This window comes from Lates calcarifer, linkage group LG17 (genome assembly GCF_001640805.2).
Source record: "Lates calcarifer isolate ASB-BC8 linkage group LG17, TLL_Latcal_v3, whole genome shotgun sequence".
NCBI lineage: Eukaryota > Metazoa > Chordata > Actinopteri > Centropomidae > Lates > Lates calcarifer.
In genome coordinates, this window is record NC_066849.1 from 9,980,565 (window position 1) to 10,006,116 (window position 25,552).

The 25,552-nt window shown below is 43.2% G+C and overlaps 1 protein-coding gene across 2 annotated transcripts in view; it reads right to left on the reverse strand.

Moving 5' to 3' along the window:
- Positions 1-25,552, reverse strand: part of ssbp4 (single stranded DNA binding protein 4) — an 83,523-nt gene that overhangs the window by 17,579 nt on the left and 40,392 nt on the right. For both annotated transcript variants that reach the window (XM_018667380.1, XM_018667381.2), the window contains exon 5: positions 4,734-4,823. In XM_018667380.1, coding sequence (XP_018522896.1) covers positions 4,734-4,823 — 90 coding nt within the window. The remainder of the gene's footprint in view (positions 1-4,733; positions 4,824-25,552) is intronic.

A 25,552-nucleotide genomic window follows, 5' to 3' on the forward strand; every position in this document is an offset into this window, starting at 1 on the left:
CCAAATGATCTATATATATCTGTGACCCCACCCCCCGCTCCTTAGCGTAGAGGAACGTTCACCTGAAGTTTCAACAGCACACAGGGAAATGGTTACGTGTGTGTTTAGAGCAAGTTCTCACGTCTGCCTCTAAACAGATAAAAACATGCCGTATCGCAAACGTGCCGCTGATAGGGATGAAGCATGCACAGCAGGAGACAAAGGCTACATTCAAATCACTGTTTAACTGTAGTGACTGTTATCAGCCTGTTTGAACTAAGTCTAACACTGGCTACAGGCAGACAATGGACGGAGGGAACAGAGGACTGCCTCTCGTTTTTAAGTTGTCATTCAAGGAGAATTGTAGGAGTATCATTTTTGTCGCTGTCCTCTCAAGGATAAGCAGTGACGATACGAGTCATAGACGGTTCCTCCCTTCAATGGTTTTATATCAAGTGAAAAGTTTTGCCTGCACACTCTCATCTCGGGTCCTTTAGCATCCGTCTTTTTGTGTCTCCTATTCAAAGCTCCACCTCAGATATGGTTGAAAAAGAGAGTAAAATGTTTTACAGAGATTTTTCTACATAATCTGTCGGTGTCTTTTATCGAAGATGTGTTCCAAAAAGTCAAACTGTTTCTGTCTCATTTTGTTGAATTTGAATTTTGCTTGGGTAATATGTGCATTTGATGTTTTGTGTCCAAAAGTCACCTTACAACCTTGCAGTTACCTTTCTGTCCCTTAATCATCCAGGGATCAAAAAACCAAGGACCCGCTGAAGGACCAACGCCGACCCTGACCAAACACTGAGATATTTGGCCCTTACAGATAATAAATAATACCTGATCTTCTACCACCTCTGCATGTTTTTCAGCACTTCCATTCACTTTCTAAACGCACTTCACCTTATTAATCAGTAGCTTTGTAAAACAAGTGACCAGAGTGAACCTCAAGATCAGTCTTAACTTTGATAAATAAATTACTCTGAGCAGATGTCTCCCTAATTCACCATGTGCCTGCCATGTGTCAGCTTTTAACAGGTTCTTAAATTTGTCTTTGATACCTGGGCTGCTTGTTCTTAAATGTGTAATCAAACCTAATCCTCTTGTTGTGCTTTTTTGGTGTTGTCCCTGAAGAGCCGCAATTACCTGCAGTAAAACACACTGCCCTTGACTTTCTCTTTTTTTTTTTTTTTTTTTCTTTTTGGCAAGAGGACCGATTTCAGTTTAGTAGAAAGAGGCTGCCCCACCCTAACTGGTTTATAGACTTAATGGAGCGCATTAAGTTTTTTGAGTACCTGACGTACCACGTGTAGATCAGAGAATAAGGTCAACAAAGACAGATTTTTGGAGCATTATTTGACAGATGGACCATATAAATCTCTAAAGAGCACATTTTATCTAATTTGCTTTTCCCTGGACAGAAGCCTAATGCTCTTATTTATGCTGTTTTCTTCCAGATTTTGTCTCCTTCTCTCATTATTCAGTCCAATTGTCTATACATCTGCTGTGTGCACACTGTAAAAACTGCACTGTAAATCTTTAGCATGTGATTTTTGTGATCTCACATCTCTGAAAGCAAACATTTTTGAGAGACTTTTCTGGCGTCTCAGTGTCCTCTCTTCTCCTCCACTCTCTGCTGCTTTCTTTTCTTCCTCCTCACTGTCATTAACTCTGTCTCTCCATGCAGGCTCTCCTCCCTCTTTCTCCTCCCCCCACCGTCCTCTCCCCCCTTTGCTTGTCCTCCCCAGAGGGCCATGATGCAGCAGCGATGGACCTTCTCTAAGAAGAGGAGGATTACATGCCAAATGTACACACCACAGCCACTTCTTCCTTTTCTTTTCCTTCATCTGTCTCCGTACCTAAATCGCATCTCTCTCACTAGTTAGCTACCTTTATTTTCCTTTGCTGCAGGAGCCTGATGTCAGGCTCGTCCTGTGAGCTACAGATTAGGGGAGCACGGGAGCGGACGTCCTCCTCCTTCTACCTCCACTTCCATTTTTTTCCTCCACTGTCCCTCCTTTGCCCCTCATCCCACTCTCCTAGGACTGTAGCCAATAACAGTGGTGGGGTCACCTATGTTAATTACAGTGCCAGTGCAACTGGGAAAAAAAATTCTGCAACACACACAGGCTCACACTCGCTCACAGTGAGTGCACGTGAACAGTTCATGCACAACGGAGTCGGTGAGTAAGCATGTGTCACTGGAGCGGTGTGTGTGAGAGCGAGAAAATAATAGTTTCAAAGACAAGGGAAATGGAGAGAGTGAGGAAATGTCATGGAGAAGGATGTCAGGCGCACGAAGGAGAGAGGAGAAGGTAGCGAGGGGAAAGCCGACCTGGAGTGTAGATGAGAAATGACTAAAGCACGCAGAAAATTGGGTTTCACTAGATACGATCCATTCACAATTCTGCATCCAAAACACTGTGCACTTTAATAAACATCTCAGAGTTTGAGCCCTTCCACACCCTGAGCCACAAACATGGAAATTTCACACTGCCAATCGACTGACTCCAGCATGACTGTGAGCAGTGAGATGAGAATATGAGTAAAATTTCAACAATGTGTGGGAGGGAATGTTAAAAAAAAATCTGCTTCCCCTCCACCTGAATGAATAAATTAGCTGCAGAAAACTCAGTAGCCTGCACTTTTAGTGTGAACCGCAACCATTAGTTCACCAGGGAGTGAATGTCAGCTACCTAGGACAGCAGTGTGTGTGGTTTTAGCTGTAGCTGAAGTTGAAAGATACCATATGAACACATGCCGACACATTAAAATATGCTGCTGTTCTGGCAGTGCTGTGGGCTTGATTTAGGGATATCTGATGTAAAGTTTGGTGCATTTTGTCTCTACCCTTTACTTTTTTTCTCTGTTCACACTTTAATTTTTTTATGTTTTCTTCACCTTTGCTGCTTGATTTAGCTGAGCTCAGCAGAGAGAAGAGAAGAGAAGACAAAAATTGTGTCGCCGAAAAGAAACCATCCATCCCCTCTTTCTTCTCCGTGTCTCCCATCTACCCATCCTGCCCGTCTATCTGTCCGTCCGTCCGTCTGTCTGTCTGCCATGCACACAGGGTCTATTTATGGAAAGCAATGTCACTCACGCAATACCATCAGATAGCTTTCTCCCTGCCCTGCTCACTGCTCATACATCATTAACATTCTCCACGACCCCGGCACGCACACACACACAAGCTGCACAGCACACAACATGCTGCCAATCAAACAGCACAAGACAATGCAGGCAAATAATTCCACACTGTATGTACTTCTACATCAAGCATACTAAACACCCAGTAGGAGCAAATATGTAAAACATGCTCAGTCATGTATAATGTGCAGGGCATTATGGCAGACTGTATACGTTGTTATTATTAGTGTAAAATATACTTAACTACAGACATCGACTAAATACGTATACAGTTATAAGGGCTGCAAATAATGACTTTGTTATTATCAATTAATCTGTCACTAATTTTTTGATGAATACTTGTGAAAATAGTGAAATATGCCCATCACAGTTTCTCAGAGCCCAGGGTGATGCCACTTATTTTGTCTTGCTAGTGGCCAAAAGTCCCATAACTTTCGCTTAACTGTGAAAAGCAGCAAATTCTCACATGTGAGAGGGTGAGACTAACTAATGTTTGGCACTTTTCTTGAAATTAAGTATTCCCTAATTATCCATATTCTTAACAAGTCATTTTTCTGTGAATACAGTGATTGAGCGATTAATCATTTCAGCAAAATCTGCTTTCTTGCATTTTGTGTGTTAAATGATGATGGTTAGCTTAGTTAAGTGTTACTATGTGTAAAAACCACAGTGTATTGTTCCACTACTGTTTTTGTACAGATTAAATACATGAAGTGTAACAGGTTTACTGTTGAGCTTTAGTGATGCTGGTATGGGATGTTTTGTGACCTTTGGACAGAGAGGCTAGCTGTTTACCCCTGTTTCCAGTCTTTGTGCTAAGCTAAACTAATGCCAGTGGGCAGGTTAATGGCAGTAGCTTTACATTTACCATACAGATGTATTTGCAATTGTCTTGACAATAATAACTTGAATAAGACTTTTACATGTACTTAAAGTACAGCAGTTTTAAGTAAATATAATTGTTCAGTTCTCTTTTCACCTTCAGCAATTGTGTGGATATTTTGGGGTGTGTATATTTTAAAGCCTCAATTTTGAGAGTGTTACTAGTTTAATGTGTGTTTAAGTGTCAAATAAGGCTCGCGTGTGTGTGTTTGCATACGAGGGAGAAAGGGGAGAGAGTGATGGAAACATAGAGAGAGAGGAGAGAGACAGTGTGTGTGACCTCGTCAGCCTCCGAGACAGCCCTCAGAGAACAGTGATGACAGGAGGAATTAGTGAAGCAACACAAACCAGAGAAAATAGCCTCCTCTACTCTCCTCTCCTCTCCCTAAAAAAACCCAGTGCTAACACAACGTCGTATTTGCGCAAATACATTGTGTCAGAAGAAGTCTGTCAGTGCATCCGCTGCATCAGGCAGAGCATGAGGAGTTAACAACCCGAGCATGGACATATGGGACGGAGGCAGAGAGACAGAGAAGGGAACACATCTGGATGGGGATTAGGACAGCTAAAGAGGCTAAAAAAGGAGGAGGAGACAGAAGGATAGGCTTAACGATGGATAGGGGAGGGGTGGTGAGGGATGGAGGCTGTCGGGCGTGTGCGATGGGTGAAGGTGGCGGGGGTGGGTGAGGAGGGATGAAGTCAGCAAGAAAGTTCTTTTTCCTTACTTGAAAGAAGCCCGGGGGCATGGGTCCTCCCGGCATGCCGTCATTAGGTGGCATGTTGCCCATCACTGGACTGGGGGCAGCGGCCGCACTCTGAAAAGAGACAAAGAAAAAAAACAATATAATTTAAGTAACTGGTGGAGCAGAACACAGAACAGGACAAAACAGCAATCAGCAAGGTGTTAAAACAATTCTGTGTTCACTGAAAATAATGAAAAGAGAGATAGGGGGTTTGGAAATTATTTGCCACAGAACTCCCGAGCCTGATTAGACTCGCTGAATCTCTGGACACAAACAGAGCAATTGCCGATAACTGATGGCGATATGATTATTTGGTTGGAGAGATAAATTATTTGATGAAGGACAGAAATCTATCTGGTGAAGATGCAGATTCAGGGAGGAACATTAAGACCTCTGCTTCCACTGAACCGGTTTGTGCGGTGCAGCAGACAGCTGAATCGATCGTACCTTTTCAGGATTGGCTCGGCTCAAAAATGGGGCAAGAAGCTGTCAGCTGCAGGCAGCGGGTACAGTTATGAACAGGAAGAGTTGTACAAATGCACAACTCTTGTTTCTCTCTCCAACACGTGGGAGGCGAACTGTTTCCAGACCTGTTCACATTTGCTCTACTTTGTTGACCTGAAAGAAGTGCATTGCTCTGTATCTGTTTCACACTGATCTGGTCACCAAAAAAAGTCTGATTTTTTTTCTTTTAACTTCAGAACATGAAGTGACAAGAATAAGACTTTAACTAAAAAGTTTTCAATGCCAACTTTCAGCACTCAACATTTTTTTCAAATTCAATGCTACAGGCACATTTGTCTGGGTTAAGAAATACTTGTCACTGAGCCCACCTCCATGCTTTATTGGATTTTGTTAAATCCAAAGCACTGTTTTGGTCCCACTTCACATTGATGCAAAGAAAAAAAAAAGGCAATCAATATTCCGATCTTTGATTTATACAACAGTCTTTTATTCCTGCATGTGACCCCTGTTTGAACGTGGCCTTCAAATATATTTCTGGTAGTATTTTCTTCATCTTTTCTCTCAATTATAATGATTTTCAACATCGGGGGAGAAGACAGATGTGACACATGCTGCTCTGGTTTTCTTCTGACGCAGGTGAGGCTGACAGTCAGTGTTCGGTCATGACTGCTTTGTCAGAGCTCGATATTCACACATGGCCAGAGCGATGAGAGGAGGAAACAAGAAAAAGTTACAATGAAGACAAATTTTGGCAAGGCTGCCGAGCGAAAACTACATGCTACAGGATGTTCCCGACACCGGGGGAAGAGGGATTATAAAGCTACAAACAGCTCTCTTCTGTACTGATGCACTGTCCTCACAGGAAAAAACAACAGCGCTGGTTGTACTGTATGTTCAAACACATAAGAGCTACCTATCGTCATGACTTCAAGTGACCTCTTATGGTTGTGTGGAGGTGGAATTAGCTTAAGATTACACTTCTCAAGAGGTAGAGATGGACTGATGGACATAAAAATGGCACCACAGACTGTGGTTTGCATCCTGTTTCTTACAACAGTCTGCAGTGGTGTCTTTTAACCAGGACCACAGTGTTTCCCAAACCTTATCTGAGTAGTTGTAGTTGCCTAAACATAACCATACCATAACCACAGAGGTGGTAGATCAGAAAATGCTCATATGAATCATTATGCTGATTATGTTAGAGGACTTGTTGCACAATCACAGAGGGACCGAGGAAGCATTAATAGTTTTAATATCCTGGTTTCACTTTCATAAAATCTATTCTCTGCTGAACAATCATAAACATAGACAGACAGACACACACACACACACACACACACACACACACACACACACACAAACACATACACGCACACAGCGCTCTCCTCCCCCCACTGTAACTGGAGCTTCACTCACTTCCAGAGCAAACAATCCCTCCATCCCTCGGCTGACCCGCATGGCCCAGACACTAACTAACAGGCCCCGGGGCCACAGGAGCCAGGACACACAAACACACACTCACACACACACGCACATGCACACACACTGTACTGGTAAGTGGGTGTGAATCTGCGGGACTCTCTGAACAAAACATAAGAGACTGGCAGAGTGTGGACATGGACATCCACTGAGTCAGACACAAGCAGAAAAGAGGAGACAGAGAGACGAAGAGACAGAGAGAGAGAGAGGGAGGGAGACATTTAAACAGATGGAGCTGGCGAACAAGAGATAGAGAGAGAGAGAGAGAGAGAGAGAGAGAGAGAGGAGAAGGAGAGAGAAAGATCTTTTGAAGGATGACGAGAGGTCGGACAGTGAAGAACAGACTGTGAAAGATCCCTCAATAGTAGACTGAGATCTGTGTGTGTGTGTGTGCTATGTCAGCTACTCCCTGCCTTAACAGTAGACAAGCATAGAGAATAAGAAACTGAAAGTAAAGGAGTGTACAGCTGACTTACTGGCAATTAGTAATTGTAATTTATGTATTTAAACAGGGACAGTGCACAATAAAACATTATCCTTATATAAAAAAAGGAGAGATTCCTTGTACCAGGTTTTAGCAATTGATATTTTCCACCTGAGCAGGTAGCTGGAACAAACACAGTTTACTGACATCTCTGCCCAAGGTTCTTATTCATCCACTATCAAATCCAGGCTAAGGTGCCAATCATTTTTTTTCCCAGAGATGTTTTCGTAAGTCATCAAACCCAAGACCAGAGTCGAACCCTGTCCAAATCACATACAGGACTACTGGGGCTGGATCCCACTGTATTGTTGCTAGTCTGTGTGTCAACATGTGTGATCTGAGCAGACCCATATCAAGTAGGGTTATGATAATAATCACTGCAAGATAAAAATGTGTGTTTTTTTTTTTTAAGTAAAGATGGCCGAAGCGAAATGTATAGCTACTCTTCTCAGCGTCTGCTGCTTATTAGTTAGTGTTTTCTCTCTGTTTGGTCTACTGGCATCTATTTGGATGGGGTCTGTCTGACTGTCCTTGGATCCTTTCTCTCTTTCTTTTTTGTTTTTAACACTTATTTAGGCATAGCAGGGTTTGTCTTCCACAAGCCTGTCCTGGATCTTGTAAAAATGTTGGACCAAGGACCTCTATAGTAGACATAATAGAATGAGTAACACTGAGTAATCTGATAGATGGAACAACTTTGCACACTTCCCCAAACAAAAACACTGTGGGATTTAAGACACTTCTGACCTCAGCCAGACCCTATTAAAGGTATAATTGCAAGCTGTTGTCGGACAATGGGGCAGCAAAAACAATAGGCTAAACACTTTATATTTACACACACGCACAAATGCAAACATACGCACGCAGCTAACCAGCTGTGGTGTATCAGAGAGCATTAAGGGATCAGCTGAAAGTAAGAGACAAAGAGAGAAAGAGAAAAGGAGAATGGAAATGAAAATGAGGAAAGGAGGAGAAAAGTCCAGAGATGGCAGGATGAACAGCAGGGCATCTAAGGGAGAGAAGGAAGAGTGAATGGAAGTGGTGCTGGCATGTAAGTATGTGTGGCGAGTGTGTGTATGTGTGGTGAGTGTGTGTATGTGTCCGTGTGTGTGTGTGTGTGTGTGTGTGTGTGTGGCTGCCTGCCTCAGCCAGCCAACGAGGCTCCACAGTACTCAGGTGAAGCAGCAGCAAAAGGCCCCTTCTCCTAGTTGCCATGACAACCCCGACCTCAGTTCCTGCTCTCCAGTGCCCATTAAAACCCTCAGGCCGTCAATCATCAGCATGGCCAGGGAGCAGAGAGAGAGAGAGAGAGAGAGAGAGAGAGAGAGAGAGAGAGAGAGAGAGAAAGAGAGAGAGAGAAAGTGAGGGACAGAGAGGGAGAGAGAAAGAGACAGAGAGAGAAAAAAATTGAAAAACAGAAAGACAGAGAAGACGAGAGAAAAAGAAACAGAGATGGAGTTTAAAGCAGCCTGTGGCTTTTGATAGCTGCCCTGCTTGCCACTGCTATCTCCCTCTTTCTCTCTCCCTGCACACAAACAAACCTGATACACAATACCTGCACAGTGTTAACTCCTCACACACATTGCACTCCTCCGTTTCACTCTCAATCCACCTCCATGAAACCATCCACTAAAAAATATCAGGGCTACATTTCATGACATTATCTTCATTCATTTCAAAGGAATTTTTACACAAGCTTTCTTCTATCTCAGTATTCACGATCCTGCTTGTGCACAACATTACATCTTCAACATCTTTAATTCTGCATCCATCCATACTGGAAAAAGAGCTTCTAGATCAGAAGACAAGAATTCAGTATCTTTGAAATCTTGGTCCACCCTCTTCCAGGGTGTTCTCTGTAGTGTGGCTCTGATCTGTGACTATTTAGTTAATGTTTAAAGGGGCAGTTTGGATTTTGAGAAAAATAAAATTTTCCTACCTGCCCAAAGAAGGGCAAACTCCCCAAAGCCTTTATTATGTCTCTGCAACCAATCTGAAGGCTGTAAGCTCAGCCTTATGAATGTCTATTAGAGACATACTCTTATTTGCTTTCTTGCTGAGATTTAGATGAGAAGACTGATACCATTGACGCCCGATTATGTCTTGGTTGGGAGCTTGCCGTTTTTACACTTGTGTTTCTTACACTACGGATTAAACAAACTGAGATATACCATGTTAATAAGAGGCCCTCAGAGGTGCTGGTAGGTGGATTTTGTTACCTCTGGACAGAATCCAGCTAACTGTTTCCCCATTTCCAGCATTAGTGCAAAGCTGAGCTAACCAGCTGCTGACAAATGTCAAACTATTCCTTTAAAGACTGAGCAATATTCATCTTTCAAACTTCACAGAGACAGACAGCTGGTCTAACTAACCAATGTTGTTTTTGCGTGAATGAAAATCTGTTACGAGACATAGAAACATATTTTATTCATACTATTTTGTATAGTCAAAAACTCTTTATCCAAAACTACAGTTGCAAAGGGGGGCATCTTATATTCAGAATAGTCCTATATAAACATCAACAACACATATGATTAGGACAAAAACTGACTAATTCAGTGATACACATTTGATTGATCCCTCAGTGCTTGATAACAAATTAGCGCATCCTCATAATGTTGTGAGCTACGGCTCACAGGCCAACACCAAAGAATAGTAAAATTCCTTCATAGTTATCATAGGGTGTTTTAAAAAATATATATATGATTTCCTCTAACTGAAGGGGTCTGCTCTCCTTTGGCCCCTGGTTGTGATCCTCTTTAGCTCTATAGTGGAGACTGGCTAGCTGGCTGGCTGGATGGCCCACAGACAGTGAGTGAGAGGCTCTATCTGTGCGGTGATCAGACCTCGGCTTCCAGGGGGTAATGGATCTGCTGTTATCTGGGTCCAGACAAGCAGGCCAACACACTGCTACCTGCTGGCCACAACAACACTGATACCGACCTGTTAGTGCTCGTGTGAACATGTGCGTGTGTGTATGTGTGCACGTGCAACTGCTCGGTCTGACCTGCATGTCCTTTTCAGCACCCCCCCCCTCCTCACACACACACACACACACTCTGTGTCTCAAACACACGCACAAACACATAAAAATGTTTGAAAGTCCATATGGGCACCCTTAGGCTCTGAGCACAAAGTTCATACACATACACACACAGTCTTGTCCAACTCTTTCATGAGCTTACATTATTCACACAAGGGCTCTCTGTGTCTCTCTCATTCCTCTGTTTATATCTGCTTCAGTCTCTCTTTTTCTCCCTGTCTGCTCGACAGCAACTCAAAAAAAGCACAAACTGTGAATACTGCTGAAAAAGCAGACAGGTTGAGGCTCTTAATGTAAGGAACTTGTCCTTGATGCGCAAGGGTTGTAAAAAAAGAGTGAGGTTTAATAAGAAAAAAAATATAAGACTGATACTTAGTTAAAAATGATGTCTGTGCAGGCATAAGCAGGGTTATGTATGCATTCATGTGTGAATGAATACTCCATTGTGTATCTATACATGTACTTTCTGTGGCTTGCAAACAAACTATTGGTTTCATCAGGCCTGCAGTGCCTTACACATCTCTGTAATCTTCATAACCAAAACCAGGAATTCCTCTCCACGCCTCTCCTGGCTGTCATCGCCATCGCCCCCTCCTCCCGACTCCCCCGTTCGTCCTTCTGTCACAGCCCTCCTTTTCCTCCTCTCCCCTCAGCTTCAAGTACTCCAATAACTCTGTCAGTGAAGTCAACTCCATAAAGATTAGCGGAGAGGCAGGAGTGTGTAAGCAGGGCTGCTGGCCGACAGACGGGTCTAATCGATGGAAGACAGAGAGCTGCAGGTTCTGCTCTGCCAGGAACACGACTCCCCAACCTCTGCGACGTGGAAATGCCCTCGACGGCAAGAGCCGCTCCCTGTACAGGCATGCATACACACACATATACACACACAACAGGTATGCAAAAAAATATGCACACACACACACACACATGCAGAGGGTATGTATGGGAATGTAGTGTACATACTGCAGACACACACACACACACACACACACACACGCTGCTCTGGCAGCTGTTATGTCAATCAGGTGAATTAATTACCGGTAAACAAATCTGCCTGGGATCCCCCCACAGAACACACACACAAACCCAAACAAACACACACACATACACATATCCCTCCTCCCCTCCGAATCATCTGTTCCTAGCATCAGGGCCCCTGGAGCCTGGAGCCGCCTCTCAGCTACCCAGGCACAGCTCTGAGTTTGAAGCCCAGAGGGAAGGCCCCGTGGCTGGGGGATGTCGCCTGGCTCTCCCCCTACTGCCCCGGAGCACCTGCCTTAACTCCCGCTGCTGCCTCTCAGTCTAACCAGTAAACCTATAGCAGTTCAATTCACACATACTACCTAACAGGAGAGACAACACACTCCTGAGTGCAGATGGAAAAACAACGCATGCACACACATACACACATACTTGTGCAAATACATAGGCACACACAGGAGCAGGCACCTGAAAAAACTGCCCTGAGATGAAACAAACAAATGCAGAAACACAGACAATTTTGCTTGTCAATTCCTGCCTCCTGTAAACACGTTATTGACGTGGTTTCTCTCTGTGGGCTGGATGGTTGCTGACAGAACAGAGGGAGAGATCCACAACAAATGACAGACAAAACAACCTGAAATAAATAAAGAAAAACATGCAAACAAAAAGAAACAACTTTTGAATGATTAAAAGTCTGATTTCACTTTAGAACAACTGAGAATTGATCTTTAAAGGATAACTGTGGTTTATTACCAAGAAGATTTGTTTACCAGTAATTAAGTTCTTGTCATTCATCATTCCTATTGGGAGTCATGACACTGAACAAACAGAGTTAAGTGCTGAGATCTGGGAATGTAAAAAGACTTTCACATATGATTATTATTTTTTATAAAAACTCCTGGTTAGCCAACAACAGTAACATGTCGGTCACAGATTATAAACCAACTCCCTGCTTCAGCTTTGTCCTGTGTACTTGCTGTAGTTGTGCAAAGTCTCTCTGTATAATAATAGATTATGACCATCATTTTGGGTGTGCTCAACTTTATTTCAGTCTATACATTTACAAAAAGTTATTCATTTGCCTTTTTTCAACATGATAATCAACTAATCAATAATTAATATTACTAAGTAATTTATCAAGCAATAATGCCAAATATTGTTTATACATGATATGTTTTCTTCTTAAGAATATTAAGCTTTATAAAAACATTTTCTGCACATGGAATATATTTGTGTTGTTAACACAAAATCAGCAAATCTGCAAGGGTTGCCTTGGGCTCTGAGAAATTGTGAGAGACACTTCACAGTTTATACATAATATGCATAGTTGAGAAAACAATAATTGTATTAATTGATAATAAAGACAAGACTGTTGAGACTAAGAGGTGTTAGCAAGAAGGGTTTAACCCACTACTACTTGGAGCTTTATAGCTTATAGGTAAACAAAAATGTTGCATTAACTGAGTAAAACATGTACTGATGTAAAGTCATTCAGCCTCCTGACATACATATATGCACACACATTCACACAGAGACACAAGCGCACACACACACACACACACATACACACACACACACACAGAAGCCTTTATTGGCAGTGTCGGTAGTTAATGACCAAAGGTTGGCGATGGCCTGCTGCTCGCTCTGGTGACCCTTTCTAACACAGGTCCCCCCTGCTGGCACTGCTCTTTAATTACACACACACACACAAACACAAGTGCACATACACACACCGATATGCAGCCCCCGCCCCCTCTGCCCGTGGCCTTTCACTCCCTCATTAGGCAGTTGGTGTTGGGTGGAAAGCCACAAGAGAACCAGAGGACAGGGTGTCATGATGACGCTCGTCCACACAAACACACACACGCGCACTCTGAATGAAAGAGGCAGACTTGCACATGCACTCAAAGCTATATGCCTAATTGAAGATTATTAATGCCGCTAATTAGGGAATAATAGAATGCTTGGAGCTTGGAGACAAAACCTGATTTGTGAAGAGAACAGTGGAAGAATGAAAGGTGTGTAAGCGTTTGTCTGAGAGAGGAAAGGTGAGAGAATTAGGGGAAATGATTTTATCATACTCTATCTCCCTCTTGTCCTCTGAAATGACTGGTTGATGTCAAGCTATCACAGCTCTTATTCACTGAGCCCAAAAGTGGAGTCTGTATCCAGCAGGGCTAGAGTCACTGCGCCGCTCTGCAGGCCAGAGATGGCTGCAGATCAGGATGGAGCGGGTAGATCATCCCCTGAAAGGCCACTTCACAGGTGATGGCACACACAAACACAGAAAGGCACCATGAAACACTTTTGGCACTTAATAAAAAAAGCTATAAATGCTGATGTGTGTTGCATTTCTAGGTGTATTTCATCGCTTTTTAAGACAAATGTACTGTAGATAAACATTTCAAAGTGTGAAACATGCTGTAAGTGACATGTCAGTGCCACAGAATCAAAGAGCAACCTTATCTTGCATCAGCTGCCCTTTTTACACCAACATTCAACAATCGCACAGAAATCCATCATAAAAGATGATTTTGCTCAGCCTCCATAAACCAGAATCCAATGCAGCCAAAAGACATGTCACATTTTGCCAACCAGGCGAGATGCTCACTATTTTCAGCTACAAAACCTCAACCTCCACCGCTTTCATTGTCACTTTCACTCTTTCCACCTACACATTAAAAAAAAGACCCACAGCAGAAAATCAACAGGTTCACAGCTGCTGTCTGGGGACTCTAGGATATAATTCTAGGAACAGTGGAGGGAAAGCTGGTACCACAAAAGCTATGTAAATAATATAAACAATTCATCACCAAAAAAGACTCCAGGAATTCACTGAACATCTCAGTCAGTAATGATAAATAATAGCATAAAAATCTGATGGTAGAATTTTGCTTTAAGCACCAACACACAGGCTACTATAGTGCACTCATATTCATGCACTCAGTTACATGGAGACACTTCTCAGACACCCACACAGATTCATATAGGTATGTATGTATATGTACTACACACAATGACAGTGAGAGATACCAGATGACATTTACATATCTACAAATATGTATTTGTAATAGGTTCAGACATCTACGTTCATGTTCCTACATCCTACTGTTTGCGCTAGATTACAGATAGCCACTTATTTTTCTAATTACTACTTACTTATTAGTAATTTCATTCTGTATGTTTAAATATTTGCTAAATTTCTGTCATATATTCTGCATTTACAGCTAAACATATTAAGGAGTAGTTCTTGAAAGGCTTTGTAAGAATGGAAAAAGTAAGAAAAAGGAAAGAATCAGATTAATAACAATAAAACAGGATAAAACCCAAGGAAGATGTTACGACGATTTTTAAAATGGCAATTAGAGTGAGCACAGAGGAAGATGATAATCTGCAGAATTCTTGTTTTCATTGATCTTAGCAACACCTAAGGAACGCATGAATGTGACAAAAATACTAGAGAAAGCAGGAAATTATTTTCATTCAACAGATGCCAGAGTTCTGTATTCAACATGCATCATGTCCTGTGTGTGCATCAAATCTGCTCATTTGCAGGGAACACAACAGCAGCAACCAGCATATAGAGGAGAGCGGACACAACAGTCAATGGTGAATGCTACTAAGTTGCCATTTTTGATAGGATAATCTTTAAGATCAATACTTAATGTCTCTATGGACAGAAAACATGTCATTTTGGAGACATCCTTGTGGCCTATGGCTCCAAGGCTGTGATCAGACAAGACCTAAGCCCCCCAGGAATAATCACAGCTGTCTCATTCATTTGTATGTGGCTACAGCAGCGACGCAGTGTGGTGCCAAAACAACACAGGGATGTATGAGGGAAGTTTAACCTGGCTGAACTTTTGCCTGACTGCAGCGTGATGTCATCTTGCAAAACGCAGAGCTGCTTTCAGGCTGAGTGCCCACAAAGACGCTGACCACGTAATTACTATCTCTTCTGGTCACGTCTCGTCAGCGATGTTGTATGTCGCATCTTATGTATTTTTACACCACAGCTAGGACCTCCAATACAGCTGTTGTCAAATGACTGCATGAAGCTCACAGGAGTTGACAGATGAATTATCAGTATAAGTATGTAAGGAAACTTTTTAAAACATGTCTCCCACAGAAAATCTACACACACATGTATCTGTACAGGATAAAAGATGCTGTCCATTAATTTAGCTGCAGTTTGTCTAACCTACAGATTCACTTTCACACTTGCTACTGTTGGAATCTGTTGCAGCTCAAACTTTGCCAAGATTTAATAATATAACATAACACTTTATCAGCCAGACCTCCTACGGGACTATTAAAAATGAAAAGAGTCTCTGGCAACCTTGTTAGCAATATCTACCTCCTCCTTATTTTTTGGCATTCTTTCATATTCTCCCGCTCACTACTTCTTTTTTTTTTTCTCCCTCTCTGTCTTTTTTCTCATGTTATGCTCACACAACTGGATTTTATTTCCGCAGAGCTGGGAAGGTGCAAGATGAAAAGGAGAGGGAAGTGGTGGTACTGTATACTGTGAACATAAAAAAAAAGAGAGGGAGAGAGAAAGAGAGAGACAGAGAGCAGCCGGCTGAGTTACAGTCGGGATTTACACATTCCATAGTGCCTGAAGCAACATGGTGGACCTCAAAGCTGAAGTCAGACGTCTTTAGCTCGAAACAGTTAAGGAATTAGCATATATTATCCTGTATAATGTGGTAATGGTAAAAATGAGCTGAGTAAACACTGCGCTGAGGGAACTAAAAAGTCCAGTCACAGCTTAAAAAGTGGATTTTATTCTGCTGTTCTGTAACAATAGGTACATGAGTACGTTTGACATTCACTCCAAATTCTCACCCCTCCACTCTGAGCTGAGTTTGTGTGTCTGACGCTCATGTTTACCAACCAACAGAGACATACCAGACATTTAAAACCATCTTACGCCAGTCTGATCCACTCACCCCATTTCTATTTTTGAGTATACGTGAGTCTGTGTCTCTCTATGTGTGCGTGTGTGTGTGTGTCTCAGGCCAGGCAGGAAGAGGCATTCCCATAGGAGCAGTCCTCCTGAGTGCCAGACATTGGGGGGTTGGGCATGTGAGACACACTCGCACACACTACCAATTTCCATTTTGTTTCCCAGCGGCACCATCATATGGACCACCTCCACCTTCCAAAGTCACAACTGATGCGATTTGATTCAGATATTTTTGATAAATATAGAAATTCACACAAAGCCTTTACACTAGTTTTGCGTCAGCTCTGTCAGACCGATGCACTTTCATGTAACAACAAAACACATATCAGGAGGTTAAAACAATTTTTCAGGCAGATTTCCCTGTTAATGATCATCTGAATCATGCTTTTGAGGAAACAATGAGAAATAATTCATTACATGAGTGCACACCAAACATTTTTATTCACCTAACGATAAATCCAGGGCTTTAACAACCCAGTGTACAACCCTGATCCGGATGAGCACCTCTACGCTTACATGCTTGTAACAGCAGACAAATAAACATGTCAAGTATCATCCTTTAAAAACAGTGTTCAGATTCCTACTAAGTCTAATGCCTAGTTTAGCCCATTAGCTGTCCCAATCCTGGTCCTGGGGTTCGTCAGGTTGGAGTCTTTAAACCCAGTGGCCTTGAGGACCCAGGAGCCAAACACCACCTAACCCTGTCTCCTACCAGACACGAGGAGGAAGAGGAGGAGGTGAGGGGAGACAGCAAACCACATTCCCAAGACAATGGACGGTCTGTGGGACTTGCTGAGACTCTGAGGGCCCCGGGGCACATTGAGGAGAAGGAGGGAAAATTGAAAGAGAAAGGCAGAGAGAAAGAGGGAAAGATGTTAAGAGGAGTGAGAAAAGCAGTCAGGAAAGAAAAAAAGAAAAAGTAAGCGAATAAAGGGGTGAACAAATGAAAAGGGTGGGAGAGAGGGAGAGAGAGAGAGAGTGGCCAAATAAGGGAGGAGATGCAAGAGAAAGGGAGTGCTGGCACTGTTGTAGGGAACTGATAAGGAGAAAATGGGATGGAGGGGTTGGGGTTGGGGGGTGGTGGTGTTGCTTTCAGTAACACATGGAAAAAAGAGCAAGACAGAGAAAGAGGGAAAAAAAATGTCTGACTTTGATTTACCTATGAGCACTTTCAGCTCAGTCGTTACACGTGTTTCAAGTGTGAACTCATGCTACGTTCATGTCACGTCATATGAACTGTAAATATGAGCAGCTCAAGTGGGAAAAAACATTTACGTCAAACTCTTGGTCCAGGGTTTCCCCCAGGAAATTGTTTAAGGGAGCCATTCAGATCCTGGCGCTTCTTGTTTGTTAGTCAAATTTCTGACTGGGTGACGCCCTAAACTACAGCCACAGTCTGCAAATACATGTTATTTTCTGGTGAAATAGGACCTCTGCTCTTTTTTACCTGAGGGTTCCTGCTTTGTTTCATAAAAGTGTGTTAAAGTTGTATCATAGTCTCTTTTTAGCGGTGGCCTGCCTCCACTGGAAAACATGCAGTTGTTAGTAGGAGTAGGAGATATGGAAATTTTCTGACAGCTATGATATCTCTCACTTTGTGAAAATAACTGTCAAAGTAAAAATGGCCAAAATGGCTGCAAAGCATGTGTAAATACCATCCAGTGTTAATAACACTAATAAATTTGGTCAGGTAATGAAAGATGATTTAATTTGTGCATGAACTAACACAAATACTGTATGTAGTACAACCAAAAAAAAAGCTAGTTTAGGCTACTTTTATTCTTATCTGGTGTGATTATGGGGCTAGCAAAAGGGTTAATCATCTTGTAATAATGTCTCTGTTAGGTCAAAATCTTTCCCCAACAATGTGTTTCCCCTTAAGCCTGATTTATAGTTGTACACGAGGGGGTTATGGCATCAGCTACTCTGTAGGCTACGTCATCACTGATGTGTACCTCCCCCAAAAGTAACCACAACATCAGGGCTACTGCAGCTATGGAGCACGTGGGGAAGAAATGTGACTGTCTACTTGTGTTTACACTTACAAGTTTCTGATGGTTACAGAGATTGTTGACAGTGAAGACAACATAATGAAAGACTCTTTAATCTGTCTGAATGAACGAAACACTGCGCCGCAGCCATCTCTTATTGGTTAATGAGTCTAACAAAATATCCCATTAACAGTTTTATCCTCATTTGAACACAACAGGACAACCAAATTTGAAGAGAACACAGACTTTGACACGGCTTAAACACCTAAAAGTTGTAACAGTGAGATGTTTTGCCTGAATGCAGCATTAGTTAGTAGATTCCAGGTCGTCAGTGATAAGAGTAATAAAATAGAAGAGTCACCCCTCTATGGGATAGCAAACTTCCAACTATGCCTGCCTGCTTCATCCCTCCCTGCCATCCCACCTTGCGCCCCCCCCCCCCACCCCCCTGTCTGTCCAAGGAGACACGCTGGGAGATAAACGGCCCTGGTAAGACCTGCTGACCTCTGGACCACCAGTCGACAGGCTCCCAGAGTTCAGCAGAGGCCTGACACACAATGAGATCTGACATTAATGTGCTCTATTTGCATTCTTGCTTCCAGGAACTATTTCGGTTGCCAGGCAGCGCAGCTGATAGCTTGCCATAGCTTGTTGTCAGAGACAGCAGCGTTGAGGAGGTAATCTTTCAGGGATGATTTAAACTTCCATCTCAGTGACACCGGCCTTTCATCCTCTACATGAGACAAGACAGAGCGCGCAGAGCAGCTAGTTCAACATCCGGCTGTTCAGGGGTCAAAGAGCCAACACTTCCTGGGTCGGCCCCACGATGTCATTAGGGACGGAGGTTGACAAATATTTACTCCAGAGAGTCACGGAGGGGAGAGAAGGGAGAGAGGAAGGTAAAGATTTCCAGTGAGCACCTCACCTTCTCTTAACACAAGCACGCATGTAAGCCGGCGAAGTCTCACCAGCATCGCCATCAATAAATAAATAGAGGCTGACAGAAATATCCCCAGCATAGTCTCAGCCAATATAGCACAGCACTGGCACGCACAGAGAGAGGACCAGAGCAGGGATGACAGGCACGTGCGCACGCACACACACACACACACACATACACACAGACTGAGACATGAAGATAAAGGCTGGGAGAGATAGCAACACAGAGAAGAGGACAAGAAGGAGGGAAACAGAGCGGAAGCATAGAGTAACACAGAGTAGGCGAAAGAAAAAATGGAGAGATTTAAAGAAAGAGAAAAGAAGATGCCTCTGTTCTTTGTGTTCAGTCTGGGTCTCCAGTCAATAGGAAGGATTAATAGCAGAGGTGAAACATGCTTACTGTTCACTCCTGTTTGCAGGCGAGGGGTGGGGGGTTATTTTCTCTAACACACTGAACGCCCCACATCCCTCTTTGCCCCCGCCCCATCCAAGTCAGACTCTTTCTTCCCCGCCTTTCACCTCCTCACCTCCACACCCCAACAGACAGACCAGACCAGGCTGTGCAGCACTGCAACACACACCTACACCAGGCACTCAGTCAGACACACACACACACACACACAAACGCCGACACCCCCTATCTGAGCCTCTCCTCCGTCACTCAACTTCTGGTTCTGATTTAGAAACAACCTCCTCTCGTTCACTGCTCTGCCCGTCTTCTCTTCAATACATCTTGCTCTCTCTTAGTGAGTGTGTGTGTGTGTGTTTGAGTAAAACTCCTGCAAAATGGATACGCCAACAACATGTGTGCAAGCACAGCCTGAGACATTTATGCCCCCTGTGTGAGTTGTGGTTACACGCATACACTTTCACACACACACACACACACACACACACACCACACACACAAACAGCATGCAGCACCCAAGAACATATTCATGGAGACACATGCTAACCCTCTTCAATGATTAGTCTAAATGTGCCAGTGATCACAGAACGGCAGGAAGACCCAGTACACATGGAGCCTCACACACACACACACACACACACACACACACACACACACACACACACACACACACACACACACACACACACAGAAACTCACACACACCATCCCCTCTCTCTCCCTGCTCCAAAACACGCACACTTTTCATTTGCTGTTTCCCCTCCGAGCAGTGCCGGCAGGCTGCCAAGCTACACATAAACATGGTGCATTGCATTTCACAGCCTTTCTGCAGGTACAGTAATGCAAACACTGGAAAATATTTAAGCCACATCAGCGGCCCACTCACTCTCAGTCAGAACCAAGACTTCTGTGATTCTGATGCTCTTACCATCAAATCACAACAGCAAGACAATAAATGTTGGTGGCTGTTGTGCGTCCTTCCAGTACAAATGGGAGCAAAGAACCATATTTCATTTCAGTAGTAATAAGTTGGGAATTGATAAAATATGTTAATGGTTTTCTACTACAACTTAGCTTGTTAGTCCTGTAGCCTCTCAGGCAAAACGTTCTTTCTTTATATTGTTTTCTGATATTTGGTTTGTTTGGGTGAGCCCATCTCACTGAAAAATGAGATCTCTCACCTGTTCTTCATAACTGAAAGGAAAATTTTAGTCCTTTTCACCACCATCTTATATTTATTTCTCTTTCCTAGATTCTGTCTTCTTCTCCCTCATCGATCTGTCTTTATAAAAGTTTGTTGTCACTTTTCTCTTTTGCCTGTCTTTCTGTTTTTCTCCCTCTCTGATCCAGAGAGCTATCCATCCACAAGAAGCATTTCACCAAACCAGCTGCAAATTTATCAAGAACATGCATGTTCTAACAAAAAAAAAAACACCATAGATCAGGAAATCCATTCAAGTCAAGACTTGTACAATGACGAGCCTTGAGCTGATTCAAATTTAGATTTTGTATTGTCTGACGTTTGAGGATATTCTCCTCCTCTCTGCGGCACACTGACCCCACAACATTACAACATTACATGGAACTTTCAACCTGTAAAGGCAGGGGGCAGAGAGTCTGCAGGTTTTCAAGTCAACACAACATCAGGTGATTTCACTGATAAAGATGACTTGAAAGGCATACTGAGACAGTGACGTCAATGAAAATCTTCATACTCTCTGTTTGCCATGCTTTTCAGCTTGGTAGAAACTTGGTTCTGAGAGACATTCGTCTAAATATTTTTAGACGAATGTCTCGTCGTCTTCATCATTTGCTCCTGTGATCCATGAAAAGAAACATTTAGTACATAAATGAACAAAATGAATTCTACCAACACATAATTAACTTTTTACTTGACTTAGTGTTTCTCACTGTATAATGTCGGCAGCATCTCTGCTCCAGCAGAGGTGCATGTCGAATTAGAGCCAGTTCATTTATACAAGTACTAGGACCTATTTTAATATAATGGCAACTTTGGAAATGTTCAACTGTACTCTGATAGTATGATTTTTAGCCATGGTAGCATTATGACTCTAGGGATGATCCACCACTTAGGTCCATACAAGTAACACACTAACTTTTGAATGCATTGCCCTGAAATTCTACATAGCTATTTATGGTCCTCAGAGGATGAATCCCACTGAGTCTGGAGCAGCTGACTTAACTTCTAGTGCCACTTTAAGGGTAACAAAATTTGGTACACACATGAATGTCCACTCCAGGATCAACTTTGATAACCTGAGTGATCGTCAACACCGTCCAATTATTTCTACCAGATACCTGCAAAACAAATGACATTCCCATCACCCTCAGTACTTTGTGTTAGATGCTAATTAGCAAATGTTAGCATGCTAACACTCTAAACTGTAAAGATGAAGATGTTGAACATGGTAAACATTATACCTGCTACACTTCAAGCGGTTAGCATTATCATTCAGACCAAGGTTAGCATGCTGATGTTAGCATTTAGCTCAAAACATTGCTGTGCCTATGTGCTGTCTCACAGAGCCTCTAGTATTGCTGTAGGCTCTTAGTCTTGTTTAGTCATGTTTTTCCATCCACTTAAAGTAAATTGAGAGACAAAAACGTCTTTCCCACTACTCCATTTTAACAGAGCCTGGTAATAAAGAAACTGCTAAACAATATTTGTACGCATGTCATAACCTGGAAGCTGCAAAACCTAAGCTTTTACTATAGTTCAACATGGCCATAAGGGAAGGACTTTAGTATGAGTGATGGTCAGTACAAGCAACTGTAAAATGATTTGACATCGGTCAGAAGACTAATACAAATGAGAAGGGAGGACAGTGGCTCATAGGCTTACAAGCATGCAGTCACACATACAGTACATACACATACCCACAGTGCATGACTGCACAGAAAGCACACAGATGTGTGCACACATTCACACACAACCTGGACCAGCAGCATAATTGTACAACCCTAAGAAGATCATTTACACACACCCTTTCACAGCCTTTAACACACACTGGCCTCCTGCTCCTCCTCACCCCTCCCTTTCCTTTCTGCCCCCCAGCCCCCCCGCCCCGCTTTCTCCCTCTTTATAGCAAACCGGCCCATAAACATGAACAAGCCACACAGCCCCATGAGGAGAAATGGGGTCGTTTGCCTCCGTTATCTCCTTGTCTCTACACCCTCCCTCCCCTTTCTTATGCTCCCTTTTCTCTTTCCTAGCCCTTGCTTAACTTACTCCTGCTTCTCTCTCTCTTCTTTCTCTCTCTCCACTTCCCCCTCCCCCAACAGCCCTCAGCCAATGGCGTCTGGGTGTCAGGCAGCTCAGAGAAGCTGTTGTCATGGTGACGGGGCTCCTGTCTGTGCTCTGTCCCTCAGGCATCCCAGATCCAGAAAGCAGCATCGTGTTTACGTGAGAGGAGAGGAGAGGAGAGGAGAGGAGAGTGAGGGGGCAGGGGGGTGGGGTGGGGCAGGGAGGAGAGAAGAAAACAGTGCTGGGGCTAGACATGAGGGACAGAGAAGAGGAGGAGGAGATGGAGGAGGGAGGGAGAGAAAACTGCCCCACTTTGACCAGCTTTTGTTCTGCTGTGTCTTTGGGTTTGAAGGCCTCACATGGATGTGTCTGTTAGTGTGTGTGTGTGTGTGTGTGTGTGTGTGTGTGTGTGTGTGTGTCTCACATGGCCCTGTAGACACCCAGGCATCTCACACCCCTATTCCTGGCACCTCCACCCAATCTCTGACCTTTCCTGGACTCCAGCACGCAGTAACACACGGGCCTGACCCAGCACACAATCACACACTCTTCATATGCCCACACACACACACACACACACACACACACACACACACACACACACATTCATCCAAGATCATGTAACCAGCCCAAAACACTTGCACCTGGTGTGTCCTAAAATAAGGTCCCCAGACAGCTATGTCACAGGATGGCGCAACGAAGAGCTCGGAGGGCCCGTGTTAACCACTGTGCCACTGTAGTACAACACACACACACACACACACACACACACACACACACACACAACACCACACACAGTCTAGATCACCTCCAGGGTGCATCTGTTGCTGATTGGCCGATGCCATCATCTGTGCCCTGACCATGACACACACAGCATGGGGGTTTGATTTTATACATTTTAATGCGGTACAGTGTGTGTGCGTATGTGTATGGGGGGATAGATACCCAACTATTCCGATAGAGCAGGTGTTGAGCAGCACCTCCCTACTGTATAATGAACCCTGTCAGCTCCTGTATCTGCATCAGTGGTGGCCTATTGCTCTGTAGTCTACACGCTTGACTTTTCTTCCTTTTCACAGGACAATCCAGCACATTAATTGCTAGGTAAACAACCGAAGAGGAGCGTCTCCCCTACACGAGCCCTTTTTCTCTTCTCTCCACATCTCCCTCCCTCCTGTTCCTTCTTCTTGTCTTTTCTGAGGCGAGGCTGGTTAAGCCCCCCTTCAGAATCAGAATCTGGACAAGCACCAGTTGGAAGCTAATCCGGCTCGCCGACTGGACCCCTCCTCCGAAACAGCACAGCGGGGGTGGACTGATGAAAGGAAGGCTGATATGAGGGACATGAAAGGCATTGTAGAGCCAAACAGAGCCTCAAACACAGCCAGCCTCAGACCCCCGTGCTGCGTTCAGCACTGTACAACAAGCCATTTAGGACATTAAAACAGCACAACATCGTCCGAGTCGTTCGGTTATTCAAGCTCAAGGCTGGCGTCCAACTTTATTCTAAGTGGACCTTTATAATCTGCTGCCACTTGATGCACAGGTTAAGGCACTTGATGTCTAAACTGAGTTTGCACTGTGTTCTAACAACTATCAACTATCCTGTTTGCTCAAGGCCAAACCTCTTGACTGGAACATTACATTTTGCTCACAGTCAATGAATTACCACAACAAAATGAGCTTCTATTGGAGGAAAAAGCGTATATGAGGGAAAAACCTCAAGGCTATCCTAAATGATTTTTTCTAACACAACTGCCCTGTCAACAGTTAGAATGATATAAGTAGAGGAAGTAGTTCATTTTTAATTTGAAAAGGTGGCTCCAAAATGGACCCAGCAGGTTTGTACACCCAGGTGTGTGTGGATGTGTTGTATGTGTGTGTTCTTTAACTGTGTCTCGTGGTTAAAAACTAGAGGTATTCTGCATGTGTGAACCCAAGAGCCCTGGGTTTTGCCTCTCATGCAACACAAAGGCTACTGTTCTACCCTAAAAACAGCCTTTAAAACATCTACTAACATCTATCTAACAGAACTAAATTTGTTAAAAGTAATTAGCAGTAGCAGTGTGTGTTAGTAATACCACAATTTACAGCATTTTTTTTATTAACCTACCCCTAATTTGGAAAGCCTGACAACCACTTTCATAACAATGTGTCATTTGCTGTATCTCTATAAATATATTAACATAAGAAACATCATTCACGTTTTCAGGGTTTTATTTTATTTTTTTATTTGAAGAACCTCTGACTTCATGCGTCACCCCCCCCACCCCTACCCAAACACACACACACAACTGAAACCAAACCAAAGTCCTTGTGTGCACCCCCACTGTTAATCGCCACATTATCCTCGCTCTTCATGTTCAAATTTCAAGAGATTAAAAATAGCAATAAAAAAACAAACACAAATGACCTGCAGCCGACAGAGACAGAATCTGGTACGGTGCTCGCTGAACTGATAAATTTGGCGAGGCCTCAGTCTTGGCGTTAACTGGGGATAAAAGCCGCATGAGTTTGAATGACTTTGACAAGATGGAGTAAAATGAGATTTTGATGTTTTCAGAATAAAGAAGAGAAAAATCAAACCAAGGGCGTTTTTTTATTTTGTCTTTGAAACAGAGAACAGACTAATTGTCTGTTAATATCTGAAGAGTATCTATTCATAGACTAAGACAGGCACACACACAGAGGACAACTTGATGACAGATGGAAAGAAATTAGAGGCAAAGTAGCATTAATATTCCATCTCTTAATAACAACCAAAGCCCTTCCCCCA